This window comes from Tachyglossus aculeatus, chromosome 22 (genome assembly GCF_015852505.1).
Source record: "Tachyglossus aculeatus isolate mTacAcu1 chromosome 22, mTacAcu1.pri, whole genome shotgun sequence".
NCBI lineage: Eukaryota > Metazoa > Chordata > Mammalia > Monotremata > Tachyglossidae > Tachyglossus > Tachyglossus aculeatus.
This window is the reverse complement of record NC_052087.1, coordinates 39864680-39888608: the sequence shown is the minus strand read 5'-3', so window position 1 is coordinate 39888608 and position 23929 is coordinate 39864680. Positions and strand designations below refer to the sequence as shown.

Sequence of the window (23929 nt, the reverse complement as noted above, 5' to 3'; positions counted from 1 at the left end):
ACAGAGAACAAAACAAAGCATATTAACAAAATAAAATAAATAGAATATAATAATAATAATAATGGCATTTATTAAGCGCTTACTATGTGCAAAGCACTGTTCTAAGCGCTGGGTAGGTTACAAGGTGATCAGGTTGTCCCATGGGGGGGCTTACAGTCTTCATACCCATAGAGAAGCAGCATGGCTCACTGGAAGGAGCACGGGCTTTGGAGTCAGAGGTCATGGGTTCGAATCCCAGCTCCGCCACATGTCTGCTGTGTGACCTTGGGCAAGTCACTTAGCTTCTCTGAGCCTCAGTTACCTCATCTGTAAAATGGGGACTAATACAGTGAGCCCCTCGTGGGACAACCTGATCACCTTGTAACCCCCCCAGCGCTTAGAACAGTGCTTTGCACATAGTAAGCGCTTAATAAATGCCATCATTATTTATTATTATTTATTTTACAGATGAGATCACTGAGGCCCAGAGAAGTGAAGTGACTTGCCCAAAGTCACCCAGCTGACAATTGGCGGAGCTGGGATTCGAACCTCTGACCTCTGACTCCAAAGCCCGGGCTCTTTCCACTGAGCAACGCTGCTTCTCTTCTATGTACAAGTGAAATAAATAAATAAATAAATAGAGTAACAATAATAATAATAATAATAATGATGGCCTTTATTAAGCGCTTACTATGTGCAAAGCACTGTTCTAAGCGCTGGGGGGATACAAGTTGATGAGGTTGTCCCACGAGGGGCTCACAGTCTTCATCCCCATTTTACAGATGAGGGAAATGAGGCCCAGAGAAGTGAAGTGACTTGCCCAAAGTCACACAGCTGACAAGTGGCGGAGCCGGGATTTGAACCCATGACCTCTGACTCCAAAGCCCGTGCTCTTTCCCACTGAGCCACGCTGCTTCTCAATAAATAAATAATATAAATAATATATACATATATTAATAATATAAATATATAAAATATATTTATATAAAATATTTAATATAAAATATATATAAATATTAATAATAATATAAATAAATAAGTTATAATAAATCAATAGAGTAAAACTGCAAACCCCATAACAGACATGGACTGTTGTGCTGCTTCTCTTATATGTACAAGTAAATTAAATAAATAAATAGGGTAATAATAAATCAATAGAGTAAAACTGCGAACCCCATAACGAACATGGACTGTTTCCAGCCAATTTGGTTGTATCATCATCATCAATCGTATTTATTGAGCGCTTACTATGTGCAGAGCACTGTACTAAGCGCTTGGGAAGTACAAGTTGGCAACATATAGAGACGGTCCCTACCCAACAGTGGGCTCACAGTCTAAAAGGGGAAGACAGAGAACAAAACCAAGCATACTAACAAAATAAAATAAATAGGATAGATATGTGCAAGTAAAAGAAATAAATAAATCATCATCATCATCAGTCGTATTTATTGAGCGCTTACTATGTGCAGAGCACTGTACTAAGCGCTTGGGAAGTACAAGTTGGCAACATATAGAGACAGTCCCTACCCAACAGTGGGCTCACAGTCTAAAATAAATAGAGTAATAAATACGTACAAACATATATACATATATACAGGTGCTGTGGGGAAGGGAAGGAGGTAAGACGGGGGGATGGAGAGGGGGACGAGGGGGAGAGGAAAGAATGGGCTCAGTCTGGGAAGGCCTCCTGGAGGAGGTGAGCTCTCAGCAGGGCCTTGAAGGGAGGAAGAGAGCTAGCTTGGCGGATGGGCAGAGGGAGGGAATTCCAGGCCAGGGGGAAATAAATAGAGTAAGAATAAATCAATAGAGTAAAACTGCGAACCCCATAACGGACATGGACTGTTACGCTGCTTCTCTCATATGTACAAGTAAATTAAATAAATAAATAGAGTAATAATAAATCAATAGAGTAAAACTGCGAACCCCATAACGGACATGGACTGTTACGCTGCTTCTCTTATATGTACAAGTAAATTAAATAAATAAATAAGTAGAGTAATAATAAATCAATAGAGTAAAACTGCGAACCCCATAACGGACATGGACTGTTACGCTGCTTCTCTTATATGTACAAGTAAATTAAATAAATAAATAAGTAGAGTAATAATAAATCAATAGAGTAAAACTGCGAACCCCATAACGGACATGGACTGTTACGCTGCTTCTCTCATATGTACAAGTAAATTAAATAAATAAATAGAGTAATAATAAATCAATAGAGTAAAACTGCGAACCCCATAACGGACGTGGACTGTTTCCAGCCAATTAGCTGTATCTACCCCAGAGCTTTGGACAGCGCCTGGTACACAGTAAGCGCTTAATAAATAGCGTTTTTTTTTTTTAAAAAAAAGGTGACAGATAGGGGAACAGGCTAACACTCGCACGCCAAAAAGCAGGGTCGCTTGTACAAAGCAAAGCCTCCCACCACCCTGGCTACATCCAAGCAAGGGCCTTGCCCCAACTTCAACCCTCATGGCCCCCGTGCCCGGGAAGGGAGCGGTGACAATAGTACGTGGGCTTTGTGCTCTTCCCTGCCCACGCTGGTCTGCTTCTTCTTGGACTCCCCGCGGAAACCGCTGTTTGGCCGAAAGGAACTGAAATTTCTGGTCCCTTGTTGTGGGCGGGAAATGTGTCTTTTATATTCTTATATTGCTCTCTCCCAAACACTCAGTACAGTGACCGGCCCACAGTAAGCGCTCAATAAATTTAATTTTAGACCGTGAGCCCACTGTTGGGTAGGGGCTGTCTCTATATGTTGCCAGTTTGTACTTCCCAAGCGCTTAGTACAGTGCTCTGCACACAGTAAGCGCTCAATAAATACGATTGATGATGATGATGAATAAATACGACTGATCCACTTCTTGGTGAGTCCCCAGAGGAGACCCGAACTCCAGGAGCCGGTGGATGGATCCAGGGATCTGATCCCTGGATGATAATAATAATGATGGCATTTATTAAGCGCTTACTATGTTCAAAGCACTGTTCGAAGCGCTGGGGAGGTTACAAGGTGATCGGGTTGTCCCACGCGGGGCTTACAATCTTAATCCCCATTTTACAGATGAGGGAACTGAGGCCCAGAGAAGCCAAGCGACTTGCCCAAAGTCACACAGCCAACAAGTGGCGGAGGTGGGATTTGAACCCATGACCTCCGACTCCAAAGCCCGCGCTCCTTCCGCTGAGCCACCTGGATGTGGGAAGGGAATGTGTCTCGTATTGTTACACTGTATGAGAAGCACCTTGGCATAATAGGAAGCGGCGTGGCTTAAGTGGCAACAGCCCGGGCTTGAGAGTCAGAGATCGTGGGTTCTAATCCCGACTCCTCCACTTATCAGCTGTGTTCATTCATTCAATCGTATTTATTGAGCGCTTACTGTGTGCAGAGCATTGTACTAAGCGCTTGGGAGTGTACAAGTTGGCAACATATAGAGACGGTCCCTAACCAACAGCGGGCTGTGTGACTTTGGGCGAGCCACAACTTCTCTTTGCCTCAGTTACCTCATATGTAAAATGGGGATTAAAAAAATGGCATTTATTAAGAATTTACTATGTGCAAAGCACTGTTCTAAGCGCTGGGGAGGTTGCAAGGTGAGCAGGTTATCCCACGGGGGGGCTCACAGTCTTAACCCCCATTTTACAGATGAAGGAACTGAGACACAGAGAAGTTAAGTGACTTGCCCAAGGTCACACAGCAGGCAGTTGGCGGAGTCAGGATTTGAACCCGTGACCTCTGACTCCAAAGCCCGGGCTCTTTCCACTGAGCCACGCCCCACATGGGACAACGAAATTACCTTGTATCTACCCCAGTGCTTAGAACAGTGCTTGGCACATAGTAAGCACTTAAATACCGTTCTTATGATTATTATTATTATTAAAATAATAATAATCGAATTGAATTGAAATTGAACTGAATTGAACTGAATTGAAAATTTCAATATGGGGGTAGAAACATTAAGCTAAAAATAAGGAAGAAGAGTTGTCAATTGAGAAAGCAAATGGGCCCTTCCCACTTACTCTACACACTGACAAGCGCTTAGTACAGTGCTCTGCACACAGTAAGCGCTCAATAAATACGATTGAATGAATGAATGAACGGTAGCGTGACAACCCAGCCAGCTAAAATCAGCAGGCTATTTAGCAGAAGAATATAAATGAAGGTTTTTCGGGAAAACTGAAACAGAGCAGCGTGCTCACATTTTGGTCTGTCTGCAGAGACGTGTGGGAGAGCTTTGACTGACTGGTTTTAAACATCTGATTTCAGCCGGGCCAAAATACGTTATTCAGAAAAATCAGCAGGCGAGCCACAATCCGTGAGCACAAATGACTTTCTCGGCAAAGATAATGACCCACAATACAAACCCATCGCTCAAGAAGGTGGCGCAGAAAAAAGAAAATAAGGTTTCAAGAAGTAATTTCCAAGATAGCTGGAATCACCATGACAACAGCTTAGGCACAAACAGGGAACATATGGGAGATGGAGTACCTGTTAACTAGATTTTTATCAATTTCTACATCTGGCGTAACAGCATTCTCTGGGAGGACAATAGAAGGTGCATTGCAGGTTGTCCCTTCCACAGGAGAACCCTGATAAATATAAAAATGGAATTAAACACTGAATTCTGCTGGTGTAGAAAATATCCAGATATGGTGTACGGACCTTCAACCCCATAGCACTCATGTTCATATCCTTAATTAATTTACTGACATTAATAGCTATCTCCCCCTCTAGACTGTAAGCTCTTTGTGGGCAGGGAGCATGTCTACCAACTCGGGTGCATTGTATTCTCCCAAGCATTCACGGACCAGCGCTTAGAATAATAATAATAGTAATAATAATAATAATGGCATTTGTTAAGCGCTTACTATGTGCAAAGCACTGTTCTAAGCGCTGGGGAGGTTACAAGGTGATCAGGTTGTCCCACAGAGGGCTCATAGTCTTAATCCCCATTTTACAGATGAGGTAACTGAGGCACAGAGAAGTGAAGTGACTTGCCCAAAGTCACCCAGCTGACAAGTGGTGGAGCCGGGGTTTGAACCCACAACCTCTGACTCCAAAGCCCGGGGTCTTTCCCTTGAGCTATGCTGCTCCAGTGCTTAGAACAGTGCTTTGTACGTAGTAAGCGCCTAACAAATGCCATTATTATTTATTTACAGTTCTCTGCACATGGAAAACACTCAAATACCACGGATTGATTGGCTGACTTCTTGGGGAAACTCCTCCAGGATGAGAAATGAAGAAAGCGGTAAAGTTTCAGCAACATTCTTAGCTATTTGGTTGTTTTTTTTGTTGTAGTTATTGCCCCAAAGAAGTCACACTTTACCATGGATGATTCAAAAAAAAAAAAGTTAGTTGTTTCCATTTTCCCCAGTAAATACACCCAGGGAAGGAGCAAGGTCTACTGATGCAGATAGGAGCCACTCGGTGAAGTGTTTGCTGAGTGCTAAGCCTCTGTACCAAGCACAGGGGTAGACACAAGGAAAGTAATGCACCTGGGTGTCAGAAGGACCTGAGTTCTAATCCTGGCTCTGCCCCATGTCTGCTGTGTGACCTTGGAAAAGTCATTTCACTTCTCTGGGCTTCAGTCCCCTCACCTGCAGCGCGGCTCAGTGGGAAAAGCCCGGGCTTTGGAGTCAGAGGTCATGGATACAAATCCCAGCTCCGCCAGCTGTCAGCTGTGTGACTTTGGGTGAGTCACTTTACTTCTCTGTGCCTTAGTTAGCTCATCTGCAAAATGGGGATTAAGACTGTGAGTCCCCCGTGGGACAACCTGATCACCTTGTAACCTCCCCAGCGCTTAGAACCATGCGTTGCACATAGTAAGCACTTAACAAATACCATCATTATGAGAAGCAGCGTGGCTCAGTGGAAAGAGCCCGGGCTTTGGAGTCAGAGGTCATGGGTTCAAATCCCAGCTCCGCCAACTGTCAGCTGTGTGACTTTGGGCAAGTGACTTCACTTCTCTGTGCCTCAGTTATCTCATCTGTAAAATGGGGATTAAGACTGTGAGCCCTCCGTGGGAAAAACTGATCACCTTGTAACCTCCCCAGTGCTTAGAACCGTGCATTGCACATAGTAAGCACTTAACAAATGCCATCATTATGAGAAGCAGTGTGGCTCAGTGGAAAGAGCCCGGGCTTTGGAGTCAGAGGTCATGGGTTCAAATCCCAGCTCTGCCAACTGTCAGCTGTGTGACTCTGGGCAAATCACTTCACATCTCTGTGCCTCAGTTATCTCATCCGTAAAATGGAGATTAAGACTTTGAGCCCACCGTGGGACAACCTGATCACCTTGTAACCTCCCCAGCGCTTAGAACAGTGCTTTGCACATAGTAAGCACTTAATAAATGCCATTATTATCTGTCAAATGGGAATGAAGACTGTGAGCCCCATGTGGGACAGGGACTGTGTCCAACCTGATTAGCTTGGGTCTATCCCAGTGTTTAGTACAGTGCCTCGTACATAGTAAGTGCTTAAAAAAATTAAAAGGAATTAGATAGGTTATAGACCCCAGCTCAGCTACGACCCACAATCTAAACTATTTCTGGGTAGGCCTCTAGGAAGTGTGGTATGGTCTTCAGACATGCCATCCACTATAGTTTCAGTCCTAGTATATGGAAAGGGAGAAGCGGTGTAGCCTACCGGTTAGAGCATGGGCCCAGCTCTGCCACGCGTCTGCTGTGTGACCTTGGGTAAGTCACTTCACTTCTCTGTCCCTCACTTTCCTCATCCATAAAATGTGAGCCCCAAGTGGGACGGAGACTGTGTCCAACCTGATTGCCTTGTTATCTACCCCAGTGCTGGCACAAAATAAGTGCTTAGAACAGTGCTTAGCACACGGTAAGCGCTTAACAAATACCATAATTATTTTTATAATTAGCGCTTAGCAAATACCAAAAATAAAAAGAATGAGAGGGAGATCAGAGGGACCCAAATTTCCTCCACAGTCAGGATGTTCCCCACCACTCAACACAGTGCTGCTCACCTCAGCAGGTGCTAGGCATATTGAGAGTAATAATAATAATATTCAAGTGCTTAGTACAGTGCTCTGCACACAGTAAGCACTCAATAAATACAATTGAATGAATGAATAAAGTGTTTATTATGCACCAAGCCTTATACTAAGCACTTGTACATATCTATTCTATTTATTTTATTTTGTTAATATGTTTGGTTTTGTTCTCTGTCTCCCCCTTCTAGACTGTGAGCCCACTGTTGGGTAAGGACTGTCTCTATATGTTGCCACGTTGTACTTCCCAAGTGCTTAGTACAGTGCTCTGCACACAGTAAGCGCTCAATAAATACGATTGATTGATTGATTGATTGATTGGGCCTGGAATGCCCTCCCTCTGCCCATCCGCCAAGCTAGCTCTCTTCCTCCCTTCAAGGCCCTACTGAGAGCTCACCTCCTCCAGGAGGCCTTCCCAGACTGAGCCCCTTCCTTCCTCTCCCCCTCGTCCCCCTCTCCATCCCCCCCATCTTACCTCCTTCCCTTCGCCACAGCACCTGTATATATGGATATATGTTTGTACATATTTATTACTCTATTTATTTATTTATTTTACCTGTACATATCTATTCTATTTATTTTATTTTGTTAGTATGTTTGGTTTTGTTCTCTGTCTCCCCCTTTTAGACTGTGAGCCCACTATTGGGTAGGGACTGTCTCTATATGTTGCCAACTTGTATTTCCCAAGCTCTTAGTACAGTGCTCCGCACACAGTAAGCACTCAATAAATACGATTGATTGATTGATTGATTGGGATAGATAAACCATAATCAGGTCGGTTACAGTTCCTGCATCACATGGGGTGCACAGTCCAAGGGGGAGGGAAAACAGATAGTTCAACTTCATTTTACAAATGAGGAACCTGAACCCAGAGAAGTTCAATGACTTACCCAAAGTCACACAGCAGTCAAGTGGCAGAGCTAGGATTTGAAACCTGGTCTCCTGGCTACTGATTGCGTGCTTTTTCCACTAGAACACACCACTTCTGTGCGGAAAGGAAAAGGGACGGAGAGGAAGGAAGTGCAAAGAAGGGGTAAAATCTGTCCCCCTTCTGCAGCCCTAGCTGGCATAGTGGCACAAAAAGTGATGCCAGAGGGGAACTGATCATGGGAAAAAAAAAAAACACTTAGGCTTAGCCCTGTATCCAGAAAACTTTCCCAGGACCTGACTAGGCCAGGATCTCCAGAGATTGAAGATGCCCAAGGGCAGGAAGCCTGGGCTTTTTGCTGAGACAAGTCAAACGAGGGCCCCGCAGGAAGATAAGGCCCTCCTGACATGCTGAATTTCAGCGGCGTGTCTATTTTCCAAAGCACCTTCATATCAATGACCGCATTTGCCCCCACAGTATCAGCACAAAGTCCAGAGGTTACCGGAATTAGTATCCTCAGTTGGAAACAGGAAGCCATAGAGGTGAAGTGACTTGTCCAAGGTCACACTCAATGGGTCAAGGCAGCGCTGGGTTGCTCTCCTGGACTCTGTCTCAGCTCCCCAGAGCCCCCTAAAACCTTCTAATGGATCCGAATAATTTCCTAATCAGCATATTTAGTCAGTCAATCGTATTTATTGAGCGTTTACTTCATCATCATCAATCGTATTTATTGAGCGCTTACTATGTGCAGAGCACTGTACTAAGCGCTTGGGAAGTACAAATTGGCAACATATAGAGACAGTCCCTACCCAACAGTGGGCTCACTGTCTAAAAGGGGGAGACAGAGAACAAAACCAAACATACTAACAAAATAAAATAGAATAGATATGTACAAATAAAATAAATAAATAAATAAGTAGAGTAAAAAATATGTACAAAGATATATACATATATACAGGTGCTGTGGGGAAGGGAAGGAGGTAAGATGGGGGAATAATAATGAAGGCATTTATTAAGTGCTTACTATGTGCAAAGCACTGGAGAGGTTACAAGGTGATCAGGTTGTCCCACGGGGGGCTCACAGTCTTAATCCCCATATTAAATATGACATAACTGAGGCACAGAGAAGTTGAGTGACTTGTCCAAAGTCGCACACAAAGTTGCTTACTGTGAGCAGAGCACTGAACTAAGCACTTGGGACTGTGCAGTATAACAATAAACAGACACATTCCCTACCCGCAACAAGCTTACAGTCTTATCATTTGTTTTTTTCCCTAGTGGCAAATTGAGATAACAGATTCCTTTCTACATATTATAAATTATTAATATTAATTATTATATCAATGTCTGTCTTTCCCTCGAGACTGCAAGCTCGTTGTGGGTAGAGAACAGGCCTATCAACTCTGTGGTACTGTTCTCCCCGGAGTCTTCAGTACAGTGTTCTGCACATAGTAAGCGTTCAATAAATACCATTGGTGGATGGATTGTTTGATTTCTGCCAGGACCGTCTCCTGGAATCTCCAAACTGGAGAGTAGCAGTCGACCGACAGTATCTACTGAGTGAGCGCTTACTCTGTGCCGACTCGGAAAGGATCAGTCAATCCATCGATCGTATTTATTGAGCACTTACTGTGTGCAGAGCACTGTACTAAGTACTTGGGAGAGTACAATATGACAGAGTTGGCAGACACGTGTGCAATGGAGTTTGCAAATAGTTGAATTACGGTCATCAAGAGCCGATCCTTGCATTATTGTCTGCTCATCTGATCAATTAGTGATATTTATTGAGCACCTACTGTGTTCAGAGCACTGTACTAAGCACTTGGAGAGTACAGTAAAATGGAGTAAGTGGGGAAGTAGTGTGGCCCAGTGGATAGAGCACAATTCCGGGAGTCAGCCCCTAGAATCGGTTCCCGGAGTAGGTCACACTTTGTTCCCACACTGAATAAATCTTCTAGAGACATTTAAATATTTATTCCCTCGGTAAACTCTCAGGAACGTACAATAGTTTCAGAATAGGCTAAGTCCGACTATAAATACCCACTGGAGATGTGCTTGGAATAGCCGATCCTTTTCCCCAACTTTGCATGGCTCAAACCCAGATAAGACTTGAAAAGAAAATTCGGGTACAGATTATCCAGTTTTCCGGGAAACATTCCCGGAAGAGGCAGCTTCCTAGGAACTGTGTGTTTACCAGTCAGATCGCTTCGTTTCTCCCCATCAGCAGCAACGAGACCAGACTTAGAAGTTTCTCACCAAGGAATAGGAATGAACCGGTGGGAAAATTATGGGAGTATATTGTCTGGTGTGCAGGGGTGTGTATAGAATTGGGGTGGAGGGAAGGTATAGATAATGAACTAAATATGCTTATATAAACAGATACATAAATGTTTACGTATCTATATATTTAGTATGTGCTACTCTGTGGCTCTTCAGGATGAGACGTGGAGAATTTCCAGTCCTCTACCAGTCTCTGCTACGTGAGGGAGAGTCAAGCAGAGACCTACCCCTTCCATTCCTAGCTTGAGCAGTGGCTAGTGAGTGGAAGGCAATCTGCTGCAAGTCAAAACTCCCTTGCAGTGGCAGGGAGAGGGTCATACATTCATTCAATCGTATTTATTGAGCGCTCACTGTGTGCAGAGCACTGTACTAAGCGCTTGGGAAGTACAAGTTGGCAACATATAGAGACGGTCCCTACCCAACAGCGGGCTCACAGTCTAGAAGGGGGAGACAGACAACAAAACAAAACAAATTAACAAAATGAAATAAATAGAATAAATATGTACAAGTAAAATAAATAAATAGAGTAATAAATACGTACAAACATATATACAGGTGCTGTGGGGAAGGGAAGGAGGTAAGGCGTGGGGATGGGGAGGGGGAGGTGGGGGAGAGGAAGGACGGGGCTCAGACGATGGAGGACAGAGGAAAGGACGGAGGAATGGACGGAGAAATGGAGGGACAGAGGAACAGACGGAGAAATGGAGGGACAGGCTCAGGGGAAAGAGCCTGGGCTTTGGAGTCAGAGGTCATGGGTTCAAATCCCAGCTCCGCCACTCGTCAGCTGTGTGACTTTGGGCAAGTCACTTAACTTCTCTGGGCCTCAGTTCCCTCATCTGTAAAATGGGGATTAACACTGTAAGCCCCACGGGGGGGGGACAACCTGATCACCTTGTAAATTCCCCAGCGCTTAGAACAGTGCTCTGCACATAGTAAGCGCTTAATAAATGCCATTATTGTTATTATTATAAGGACAGAGGAATGGAGGAATGAGGGCGGAGACTTGAGTTTACTGTACGCAAGGAGGCCACTTCCAAAGTTTTACCAAGAAAACTCTCTGGATCCACTACCAGAATGACTGCAGGTGGAGGTGGGGCGTTCTGGGAGAGATGTGTCCATGGAGTATCTATGGGTTGGAGACAACTCTAAGACTACTCTGTATCATGGATAGAGTATGCACTATATAAATAATATTAATAATAATTGTGGTATTCGTTAGGCACTTACTCTGTGCAAAGGACTGTACTAAGCACTGAAGTAGATACAAAATAATCAGGTCCCATATGGGGCTCACAGTCTAAGCAGGAGGAAGAATGGGTATTGAATCCCCATTTCGCAGATGACAGGACTTAGGGGAAGAGAAGTTAAGTGACTTGCCCAAGGTCACGCAACAGGTAAGTGGCATAGCTGAATTAGAATCCAGATCCTGTGGCTCCCAGTTCCGTGTCTTCCCACTAGCCCATGCTTTTTGCACATAGTAAGCACTTAATAAATGCCATTATTATTATTATTATTATTACTCTTCTAAAATGCCATACGTTACTAGAGCAGAAATTTCATTGCTGCAGTCACTGAACTGTGGTAAAATGTACAGTATATACCCAGTCGAATTTCAGACTTATCAAAATGACAACAAAGTGTCTCCGGCTCAGTGTAGGAAGTGATGATTTGATTTTATTCAAAGTAATAGAAAGTATGAAATTGACTCAGACTTACCCCCAATTCAATCCATAAAAGTTTTGGGGGGTTTTTGTAAACCACTAAAGCTAAGTCTCTGGTGAAGTTTTTTTTTTAATTTGTTTTTTTTAATGACTGTCCCTCCTGTTAGAGTGTAAGCTTCTAGTGATCTAGTGGACAAGAAACACCTCTCTTGCTTCTGTTGGGGTCTCCCAACAGCTTAGTCCAGTATATTACGCCACTGGGAGCTCAATCATCATCATCAATCGTATTTATTGAGTGCTTACTATGTGCAGAGCACTGTACTAAGTGCTTGGGAAGTACAAATTGGCAACATATAGAGACAGTCCCTACCCAACATTGGGCTCACAGTCTAAATAAATATAATTACTCCAACTTCTATCTTTGCTTTGCCTTTGTTGTTCAAAGCGTGTTACGTTGAAGAGGCAGAACATGACAGGAAGCTTTCCCTGGCTCTGAGGCAGACATCGTCATTATCATGGTCAACATCGTCTTCATCGATGTTATTTATTGGGAATATACTGCGTTCAGAGACCTGTAGTAAGCACTTGGAAAAGTACAATATAACCCGGCCCTCACACTTTGTTCCTATAAGCGCTCTGCACACAGTAAGTGCTCAATAAATATGATTAAATGAATGAATATAAGGCTAAACTATTCCCTGTGACTCGATGTCGCCTATCTCACCCACGTCCCACTTGGAAGTCCCTCCCACTTCATGTACGCCAGACCCCGACTTTCCCCACCTTCAAAGGTTTATTGAAATCACATCTCTTCCAAGAGGTCTTCTCCAAGTAAGCCCTCATCTCCCCTACTCCCTCTTAAGAATAATAATAATAATGGTATTTGTTAAGCACTTTCTAAGCATAATAATAATAATAATAATAATAATAATAATGGCATTTGTTAAGCGCTCACTATGTGCCAAGCACTTTTCTAAGCACTGGGGTAGATACAAGGTGATCAGGTTGCCCCACGTGGGGCTCACAGTCTTCATTCCCATTTTACAGAGGAGGTAACTGAAGCACAGAGAAGTGAATTTACTTGCCCAAAGTCACGCAGCTGATAAGTGGCAGGGCCGGGATTAGAACCCACAACCTCCGACTCCCAAGCCTGTGTTCTTTCCACTAAGCCATGCTACTTCTCTTCCTTCTTTGTCTCCTTTGTACTTGGATCTGTGCCCTTGAAATAATCGATATTCACCTCTGAGACCCATGCACTTACATACATATGAGAAGCAGCGTGGCTCAGTGGAAAGAGCCCGGGCTTTGGAGTCAGAGGTCATGGGTTCAAATCCCAGCTCCACCAATTGTCAGCTGTGTGACTTTGGGCAAGGCACTTAACTTTTCTGAGCCTCAGTTCCCTCATCTGTAAAATGGGGATGAAGGCTGTGAGCCCCACGTGAGACAACCTGATCACCTTGTATCCCCCAGTGCTTAGAACAGTGCTTTGCACATAGTAAGTGCTTAACAAATACCATCATCATTATTATTATTATATTCATAATTTCTTTTAATGTAAGAATAATAATTATAATTATTATATACTATAATTGTAATAATGATAGAGAAGCAGAGTGGCTCAGTGGAAAGAGCATGGGCTTGGGAGTCAGAGGTCATGGGTTCTAATCCCAGCTCCGCCACTTGTCAGCTGTGTGACTTTGGGCAAATCACTTAACTTCTCTGTGTCTCAGTTACCTCATCTGTAAAATGGGGATTGAGACTGTGAGCTCCATGTGGCACAACCTAATTACCTTGTATCTACCCCCCAGCACTTAGAACAGTGCTTGGCACATAGTAAGCGCTTAACAAATGCCGTTACTGTTATAATTATTGTTATGGTATTTGTTAAGCACTTACTATGTGCCAAGTACTGTTCTAAGCACAGGGGGGATACAAAGTGATCAGGTTGTCCCACGTGGGGCTCACAGTCTTAATCCCCCATTTTCCAGATGTGGGAACTGAGGCACAGAGAATCAATCAATCAATCAATCAATCGTATTTATTGAGCGCTTACTATGTGCAGAGCACTGTACTAAGCGCTTGGGAAGTACAAATTGGCATCACATAGAGACAGTCCCTACCCAACAGTGGGCTCACAGTCTAAAAGGGGGAGACAGAGAACTGAACCAAACATACCAACAAAATAAAATAAGTAGGATAGAAATGTACAAGTAAAATGAATAAATAAATAAATAAATAAATAGAGTAATAAATATGTACAACCATATATACATATATACAGGTGCTGTGGGGAAGGGAAGGAGGTAAGACGGGGGGATGGAGAGGGGGACGAGGGGGAGAGGAAAGAAGGGGCTCAGTCTGGGAAGGCCTCCTGGAGGAGGTGAGCTCTCAGCAGGGCCTTGAAGGGAGGAAGAGAGCTAGCTTGGCAGATGGGCAGAGGGAGGGCATTCCAGGCCCGGGGAATGACGTGGGCCGGGGGTCGATGGCGGGACAGGCGAGAGCGAGGTACAGTGAGGAGATTAGTGGTGGAGGAGCGGAGGGTGCGGGCTGGGCAGTAGAAGGAGAGAAGGGAGGTGAGGTAGGAGGGGGCGAGGGGATGGACAGCCTTGAAGCCCAGGGTGAGGAGTTTCTGCTTGATGCGCAGATTGATCGGTAGCCATTGGAGGTTTTTGAGGAGGGGAGTAATATGTCCAGAGCGTTTCTGGACAAAGATAATCCGGGCAGCAGCATGAAGTATGGATTGAAGTGGAGAGAGACACGAGGATGGGAGATCAGAGAGAAGGCTAGTGCAGTAGTCCAGACGGGATAGGATGAGAGCTTGAATTAGCAGGGTAGCGGTTTGGATGGAGAGGAAAGGGCGGATCTTGGCAATGTTGCGGAGCTGAGACCGGCAGGTTTTGGTGACGGCTTGGATGTGAGGGGTGAATGAGAGAGCGGGGTCGAGGATGACACCAAGTGAAGTGAAGTGACTTGCCCAAAGTCACACAGCTGACAAGCGGTGGAGTCGGGATTAGAATCCATGACCTCTGACTCCCAAGCCTGTGCTCTTTCCACTGAGTCACGCTGCTTCTCCTTCATATCTGCTCTTCCTCTAGACTAAAGAGATCCTCGTGGACAGGGAACATGTACTCTAACTCCTTCTTGAGAGGCAACACGGCCTAATGGAGAGAGCACAGGACTGGAAGTCAGAAGGACCTGGGTTCTAATCCTGGCCCTGCCACTTGTCTGCTGTGTGCCTTTGGGCAAGTCACTTCACTTCTCTGTGCCTCAGTTCCCTCATATGGAAAATGGGGATGAAGACTCTGACCCCTATGTGGGGCAGGGGCGGTAACCAACCTGATTAGCTTGTATCTACCCCAGCACTTAGAACAGTGTATGGCACATAGTAAGGCTGTAACAAATAAGGTTTTTTTTAACTCTGTTGCATCGTTCTCTCCCAAGTATTTAGTACAGTGCTCTGCACACAGTCAGTGCTCAATAAATACGATCGATTGACTGACACTGATTTTCATGGCTGTCCCATTAGGCTATAAGCTCCTTGAGGGCAGGGATCACGTCCATCACCTGTATTGTACCTTCCAAGCACTTAGTAATAATAATAATAATAATGGCATTTATTGAGCGTTTACTATGTGCAAAGCACTGTTCTAAGCACTGGGGAGGTTACAAGGTGATCAGGTTGTCCCACAGGGAGCTCACAGTCTTAATTCCCATTTTACAGATGAGGGAACTGAGGCACAGAGAAGTTACGTGACTTGCCCAAAGTCACACAGCTGACAGTTGGCGGAGCCGGGATTTGAACCCATGACCTCTGACTCCAAAGCCCGGGCTCTTTCCACTGAGCCACACTGCTTCTCTTCATCATCATCATCATCAATCGTATTTATTGAGCGCTTACTATGTGCAGAGCACTGTACTAAGCGCTTGGGAAGTACAAATTGTACTCTTCTAGTACAATGCCTTCTACAAAGTAAGCACTCAATAAATAGTATTGATTAATTGCATGATTTCCCCTTCAAATAATAATAATGATGATAATGGTATTTGTTAAGCACTTACTATGTGCGAAGCACTGTTCTAAGCACTGGGGGGATACAGTTGCCCCACGTGGGGCTCACAGTCTTACTCCCCATTTAACAGATGAGGTAACTGAGGCACAGAGAAGTTAAGTGACTTGCCCAAAATCGCACAGCTGACAAGTGGCAGAGCCGGAATTAGAACCCATGACCTCTGACTCCCAAGCCCGTGGTCTTTCCACTGAGCCAGCGCTTTCAAAATGAGGACAACGGTGCCCAGGGCCAGCCTATATTTCCTGGCCCCCGAAGCTAATCGGACAAAAAACTGTTACATCTCCTGTCTCTTTTCCCTTTGCATTTCACAAAGACAACTGCCGAGATTCACCATTTCCATTCTCTTATAAAAACAACAAAGTGCTTGGAATAGAACAGATGACGCTCGGGAAATTAAAGAAAACAATAAAGCACATCAAATGGTCTTCTGGGAAGAAGGCAAGGAGAGCGGAGCGCTGGATAAAATTCCCAACTCCCCCTTCAAGCAAGCAATCATACTTATTGAGCGATTACTGTGTGCAGAGCACTGCACTAAGCCCTTGGGAGAGTATAATATAAGAATATAACAGATGCATTCCCTGCCCCACAGTGAGTTTACGGTCTAGAGCGGGAGACAGACATTTATATACATAACTAAATCTAAATTTTGAATATGTACGTAAGGATCTTGGGTTGAGGGGGGATAAATAAAGGGAGCAAATCAAGGTGACAGCAGAAGAGAGTGGGAGAAGAGGAAAAGAAGGTTTAAGTCAGGAAAGGCCTCTTGGAGGAGGTGTGCCTTCAATATTCATTCTTTCATTCAATCGTGCTTATCGTGTGCAGAGCACTGTACTAAGCGCCTGGGAAAGTACAATATAACAATGAACAGTGACATTCCCTGCCAACAAGGAGGTCACAGTCTAGAGTGGGGGTGACTGACATCAATACAAATAAATAAAATTAAGGCTCTGAAGGTGGCGAGAATAACTGACTTTCAGATATGAAGAGACAGGACGTGGGTGAGAGGTCAGTGGTGAGGTAGACAAGATCACTGTAAGATAAGTAGGTTGGCTTTAGAGGAGCAAAGTTAATAAGTTGGGTTAGTCATCATCATCATCATCAATCGTATTTATTGAGCACTTACTATGTGCAGAGCACTGTACTAAGCGCTAGTCCTTGCTTTGTTTTGTTGTCTGTTTCCCCTTCTAGCCTGGAGCCCGTTGTTGGGTAGGGACCGTCTCTAGACGTTGCTGAATTGTACTTCCCAAGCGCTTAGTACAGTGCTCTGCACGCTGTAAGAGCTTAATAAATGATTGAGTGAATGAAAGAAATGAGGAAGGAGGGCAAGATGATTGAGTGCTTTCTGTTTGAGGTGGAGGTGGAAAACTACTGGGAATCAGAGGACTTGGCTTTCAATCCTGATTCTGATGTGTGAGTTTAGGCAAGTCATTTAACTATTTCCAAGCGCTTAGTACAGTGCTCAGTAGGCAATAGATGTGACTGATTAATTGTTGAAGAGAATAGATCTCGAGTGCCAGGGGTCTTATCCCCTGACTTATCCCCTGACCTAGCTGTAATGGGCAAGCAGCGTGATATCATGGATAGTGCACAGGCCTGAGAGTTAGAAGGTCATGTGTTCTAATCCCGGCTCCACCACTTGATGATGATGATTATGATGATAGCATGTATTAAGTGCTTACTACGTGCAAAGCACTGTTCTAAGCGCTGGGGAGGTTACAAGGTGATCAGGTTGTCCCACGGGGGGCTCACAGTCTTAATCCTGTATATATGTATATATGTTTGTACATATTTATTACTCTGTCTATTTATTTATTTATTTATTGTACTTGTACATATCTATTCTATTTATTTTATTTTGTTAATATGTTTGGTTTTGTTCTCTGTCTCCCCCTTCTAGACTGTGAGCCCACTGTTGGGTAGGGACTGTCTCTATATGTTGCCAACTTGCACTTCCCAAGCACTTAGTACAGTGCTCTGCACACAGTAAGCGCTCAATAAATATGATTGATTGATTGATTAATCCCCATTTTACAGATGAGGTCACTGAGGCACAGAGAAGTGAAGTGACTTGCCCAAAGTCACACAGCTGACAGTTGGCGGAGCTGGGATTTGAACCCCTGACCTCTGACTCCAAAGCTCGGGCTCTATCCACTGAGCCACGCTGCTTCTCTTATCTGCTATGTGGCCTTGGGTAAATAATAATAATAATAATGATGGCATTTATTAAGCACTCACTATGTGCAAAGCACTGTTCTAAGTGCTGGGGGAGGTTACAAGGTGATCAGGTCATCCCACGGGGGGTTCACAGTCTTAATCCCCATTTTACAGATGAGGTAACTGAGGCACAGAGAAGTTAAGTGACTTGCCCAAAGTCACACAGCTGACAAGTGGCGGAGTTGGGATTTGAACTCATGACCTCTGACTCCAAAGCCCATGCTCTTTCCACTGAGCCATGCTGCTTCACTTCACTTCTCTGGACCTCAGTTGCCTCATCCGTAAAATGGAGATGGAGATTGTGAGCCCCACGTGGGACAGGGACTGTGTCCAACCCAATTTGCTTGTATCCACCACAGCACTTAGTATAGTGCCTGGCACATAGTAAGCGCTTAACAAATACCGCAATTATTATTATTCTTTGTACCTCTAGACTGTAAGCTCAAAGTGGGCAGGGAACACGTCTACGAACTGGGTTATTCTGTACTCTTCCAAGCACTTAGTACAGCACTGTGCATGCAGTAAGTGCTCAATAAATGCAACCGATTGATTGATTGTGCCTCAGTTCTCTCATCTGTGAAACGAGGATTCAATATTTATTCTCCCTCCTACTTAGACTATGAGCCCCAAGCGGGGCAGGAAATAGTCACAATCTGATTGGATTGTATCTACCCCAGCGCTTAGTAGAGTGTTTGGCATATAGGGAGCACTTAACTCCCTATAGGGAGCAGTTTAGTAATAAACATTACTATTTATTATTATTATTATTATCATCAATGACTCTTGGACCTGTTATCTTGGGTCTCATTTTCCTCATCAATGAAATGGGAAGAAAGGTGTCTGTCATTCATCATCTTCCCTTTCAGATTTTGAGCCTCGTGAAGAAAAAGAGCCGTGTCTAGTCTACTTATCTTTTTTATGGTATTTGTTAAGCACTTACTATGTGCCAGGCATTATACTAAGCACGGGGGTAATCAATCGATCAATCGTATCTATTGAGCCCTTACTGTGTGCAGAGCACTGTACTAAGGGTAGATACAAGTTAATCAGGTTGGACCCAGTCCCTGTCCCCCATGGGGCGCATCCCCATTTTACAGATGAGGGAACTGAGGCCCAGAGAATCCATCAATCAATCGTATTTATTGAGCGCTTACTGTGTGCAGAGCACTGTACTAAGCGCTTGGGAAGTACAAGTTGGCAGTATATAGAGACAGTCCCAAGGTCACACAGCAGCAGACAAGGGGAAGAGTCAGGATTAGAACCCAGGTCCGCCTGAGTCCCAGGCCCGTGCTGTATCCAGTAAGCGACACTGCTTCAATTCTGTGTTAGCCCCTAGCACAGAGTACATAATAATAATAATAATAATGGCATTTGTTAAGCATTTACTATGTGCAAAGCACTGTTCTAAGCACTGGGGGATAAAAGGTGATCGAATTCCGACTCCGCCACGTCTGTAGTGTGACCTTGGGCAAGTCACTTAACTTCTCTGAGCCTCAGTTGCCTCATCTGAAAAATGGGGATTAAGACTGTGAGCCCCATGTGGGACAACCTGATCACCTTGCATCCCCATTTTACAGATGAGGGAGCTGAGGCCCAGAGAATCAATCAATTGTATTTATTGAGCACTTACTGTGTGCAGAGCACTGTATTAAGCGCTTGGGAAGTACAAGTTGGCAGCATATAGAGACAGTCCCAAGGTCACACAGCAGCAGACAAGGGGAAGAGTCAGGATTAGAATCCAGGTCCGCCTGAGTCCCAGGCCCGTGCTCTATCCAGTAAGCGACACTGCTTCAATTCTGTGTTAGCCCCTAGCACAGAGTACATAATAATGATAATAATAATAATAATAATAATGGCATCTGTTAAGCACTTACTATGTGCAAAGCACTGTTCTAAGCACTGGGGGATACAAGGTGATCGAATTCCGACTCCGCCACATCTGTAGTGTGACCTTGGGCAAGTCACTTGACTTCTCTGAGCCTCAGTTGCCTCATCTGAAAAATGGGGATTAAGACTGTGAGCCCCCTGATCACCTTGTATCCCCCAGAGCTTAGAACAGTGCTTTGCACATAGTAAGAGCTTAACAAATGCCATTATTATTAGAACCCAGGTCCGCCGGGATTAGAACCCACGACCTCTGACTCCCAAGCCCGGGCTCTTTCCACTGAGCCGTGTTGCTTCTCTACATAACACATAGGAAAGTGCTTGACAACAGAATTAATGTGTCGTGGTTGTGTTACTTCCCTGCCTCACATTGAGGTCTTCTGGACATTTTTCAGCCCCCCTCATTCATCTTAATGAGGAGAAACCCCAAACTCTCAGATCTGGCTGCTCCCCCAACCCTCCAGCCCCCACCCTACCCCTGTGAGTGCATTCCATAGACAAGTTCAGACTCCTTATTTGGTCTCCTGGCCCATCTTCTAGGATTCCTCTTTACGAATATTTTCTTCCGTTGTCTCTCTGGTATGGCATTTTTAAGCAGATTTTATGATAAGTTGTGAACAGGGTGGGGAGAGAGGCAGAAGGAGATGAAGAGAGACAGAGAGAAAGACAAAGAAAAGGAGATAGGGAGGCAGTGACCCCAAAATCGTGGAAAGAAAAAACCTAGCACGGCTCGGTGGGAACAGCGCGGGCTTGGGAGCCAGAGGTCACGGGTTCTAATCTCAGCTCCGCCACTTATCATCATCATCATCATCAATCGTATTTATTGAGCGCTTACTATGTGCAGAGCACTGTACTAAGCGCTTGGGAAGTACAAATTGGCAACATATAGAGACAGTCCCTATCCAACAGTGGGCTCAAAGTGTATCAGGTGTGTGACTTTGGGCTAGTCACTTAACTTCTCTGTGCCTCAGTGACCTCAATAAATATGATTGATTGATTGATTCTCTGGGCCTCAGTTACCTCATCTGTAAAATGGGGATTAAGACTGTGAGCCCCACCGTGGGACAACCTGATCACCTTGAATCCCCCCTCAGCACTTAGAACAGTGCTTTGCACATAGTAAGCACTTAACAAATGCCATTATTATTATTATTATTATAACAACTAATCCTGAAGTGAGAAGCAGTGTGGCCAAGTGGAAAGCGTGCAGGTCTGCGAGTCAGAAGCCTTGGGTTCTAGTCCAAGCCTATCATCTGCCACAAATAATAATAATAATTATTGATAATAATGGCTTTTGTTAAGTGCTTACTATGTGCCAAGCACCATTCTAAGCACTGGGGTAGATACAAGGTAATCAGGTTGTCCCACGTGGGGCACACACTTTTAATCCCCATTTTACAGATGAGGTGACTGAGGCTCAGAGAAGTTAAATGACTTGCCCAAGGTCACACAGCAGTGGTGGAGCCAGGATTAGAACCCACATCCTCTGAATCCTAGGCCTGAGGTCTTTCCACTAAGCCATACTGCTTCTCTATGGCCATCAGGGCTCTCACTGACTACCAGACACGGGGAAATTCATTCATTCATTCATTCAATCGTATTTATTGAGCGCTTACTGTGTGCAGATCACTGTACTAAGCGCTTGGGAAGTACAAGTTGGAAACATATATGTGACGTCTCTGTGAGGAGTAGGTGTCTCTGGAGATCGTGGGCATCTCTGGGAAACAAAGGCATCTCTGGGGGGACATGGGTGTCTCGGGGATGCGGGAATCTCTGGTGAATGAGCACAACTCTGGGGAACAAAGGCATCTCTGGGGATCGAGGGCAACTCTGGGAAATGCCGGAGTCTCTGAGGGACACAGCCTACAGGAAGGAGCCAGTAGCCATTCTCAACACAATTCCCTCTAGACTGTAAGCTCGTTGTGGATAGGGAATGTGTCTGCTTATTGTTCTATTGTACTTTCCCAAGTGCTTAGTACAGTGCTTTGAACACAGTAAAAGTGCTCAATAAATAGGACTGACTGAATGAATGAGAAACATTCATACAGAGAAGCAGTGTGGCTCAGTGGAAAGAGCCCGGGCTTGGGAGTCAGAGATCACGGGTTCGAATCCCGACTCTGCCACATTGTCTGCTGTGTGACCTTGGGCAAGTCACTTAACTTCTCTGAGCCTCAGTTCCCTCATCTGTAAAATGGGGATTAAGACTGTGAGCCCCACGTGGGACAACCTGATCACCTTGTATGCCCCCCAGCACTTAGAACAGTGCTTTGCACACAGTAAGCTCTTAGCTTACATGCCATCATCATGATGAATGAATGAACTTCCCTCCGGGTTCAGGCCAGAAGACTCTGCCTGGCCCGTCTCTCCCCAAAGTGGTCCCATATGACATCCCCTCGCGGCCATTGTCTCTGGGCAGGACACCAAACATCAGCGTCGCTCAGTGGAAAGAGCCCGGGCTTTGGAGTCAGAGGTCATGGGTTCAAATCCCGGCTCAGCCGATTGTCAGCTGTGTGACTTTGGGCAAGTCACTTCACTTCTCTGGGCCTCAGTTACCTCATCTGTAAAATGGGGATTAAGACTGTGAGCCCCCATGGGACAACCTGATCACCTTGTAACCTCCCCAGCGCTTAGAACAGTGCTTTGTCCATAGTAAGTGCTTAATAAATGCCACCATTATTATTGTTATCTCGCATAGGGCGACTGGAAGGGAGAATCAACAAACCATGACGAGGATGGATGACACTGACCAACCTTCCCTACCATGCTCAAGGAAAGCCAACGGAAGTCATCCATGTAAAATGGAAGGCAACGCCCTGTGCCTCATAGACGGCCACAGACTCCTCATTTGAGGATGAGCCAGGATGTCGAATCCATTCTCCCTCTATACTTGGTTCGGTGAAGCTAGCTAAGCTTTCTTTTTAAAAGTGGTATTTGTTAAGTGCTTATTTTGTACCAGGCACTGTACTAAGCGCTGGGGTAGATACAAGTTAATCAGGTTGGACACAGTCCTTGTCCCACGTGGGGCTCACAGTCTTAATCCACGTTCTACAGATGAGGGAACGGAGGCCCAGAGAAGTGAAGTGACTTGCCCAAGGTCACACAGCAGACAAGGGGCAGAGGCAGGATTAGAACCCGGGTCCTTCAGGCTCCCAGGCCTGTGCTCTAGCCACTAGGCCAAGTTGCTCTTCAAGTGAAGACTGTGAGCCCACTGTTGGGTAGGGACTGTCTCTATATGTTGCCAACTTGTACTTCCCAAGCGCTTAGTACAGTGCTCTGCACACAGTAAGCGCTCAATAAATACGATTGATGATGAAGTGAAGCTTGCCCTGACGCAGCCATTAGCCACCTCAAACCAAAGTCCAGGCCCCAGCCCTCCTTCCCTTGACCAGAACAAATTGAAACCAGATATTGTGCATTTTTACAAGGGGGCACGCTAGGTGAGGTGGAAAATTGAGGTAACTCATTTAACTTCCCTGTGCCTCAGTTCTCTCATCTGTAAAATGGGGATTGAGACTGTGAGCCCCAAGTGGGACATGGACTCTGTCCAACCTGATTAGCTTGTATCTACCCCAGCACTTAGCACAATGCCTGGCACAGAGCCCTAGAGAAGACCTGATGGGGATGAGCGAGGGAGGTTTGGGGTTTTTTTGGGAGTTCCACAGACTAATTAATCAGGAGAATTCTAATTTAACATGAAATCATTTATGACCAGCACTTCTTGTCAGCAGGAAGATATCAATCAATCAATCAATCATATTTATTGAGCGCTTACTATGTGCAGAGCACTGTACTAAGCGCTTGGGAAGTACAAATTGGCAACACATAGAGACAGTCCCTACCCAACAGTGGGCTCACAGTCTAAAAGGGGGAGGAAAGATATGAGAGGAAGAAAGAGAGAGAGAGATGGAAAAAAAGAAAGAGAAGGAAAGTAGCAGGTCTAGTGGATAGAGCACCCGTCTGGGAATTAGAG

The 23929-nt window shown here is 44.9% G+C and overlaps 1 protein-coding gene across 1 annotated transcript in view; it reads right to left on the bottom strand.

Annotated features, from left to right (window-relative positions):
- Nucleotides 1–23929, bottom strand: part of IRAG1 (inositol 1,4,5-triphosphate receptor associated 1) — a 148021-nt gene that overhangs the window by 82552 nt on the left and 41540 nt on the right. The window contains exon 3 of the mRNA XM_038764614.1: nucleotides 4460–4560. Within this exon, the coding sequence (XP_038620542.1) occupies nucleotides 4460–4560 (101 nt within the window). The remainder of the gene's footprint in view (nucleotides 1–4459; nucleotides 4561–23929) is intronic.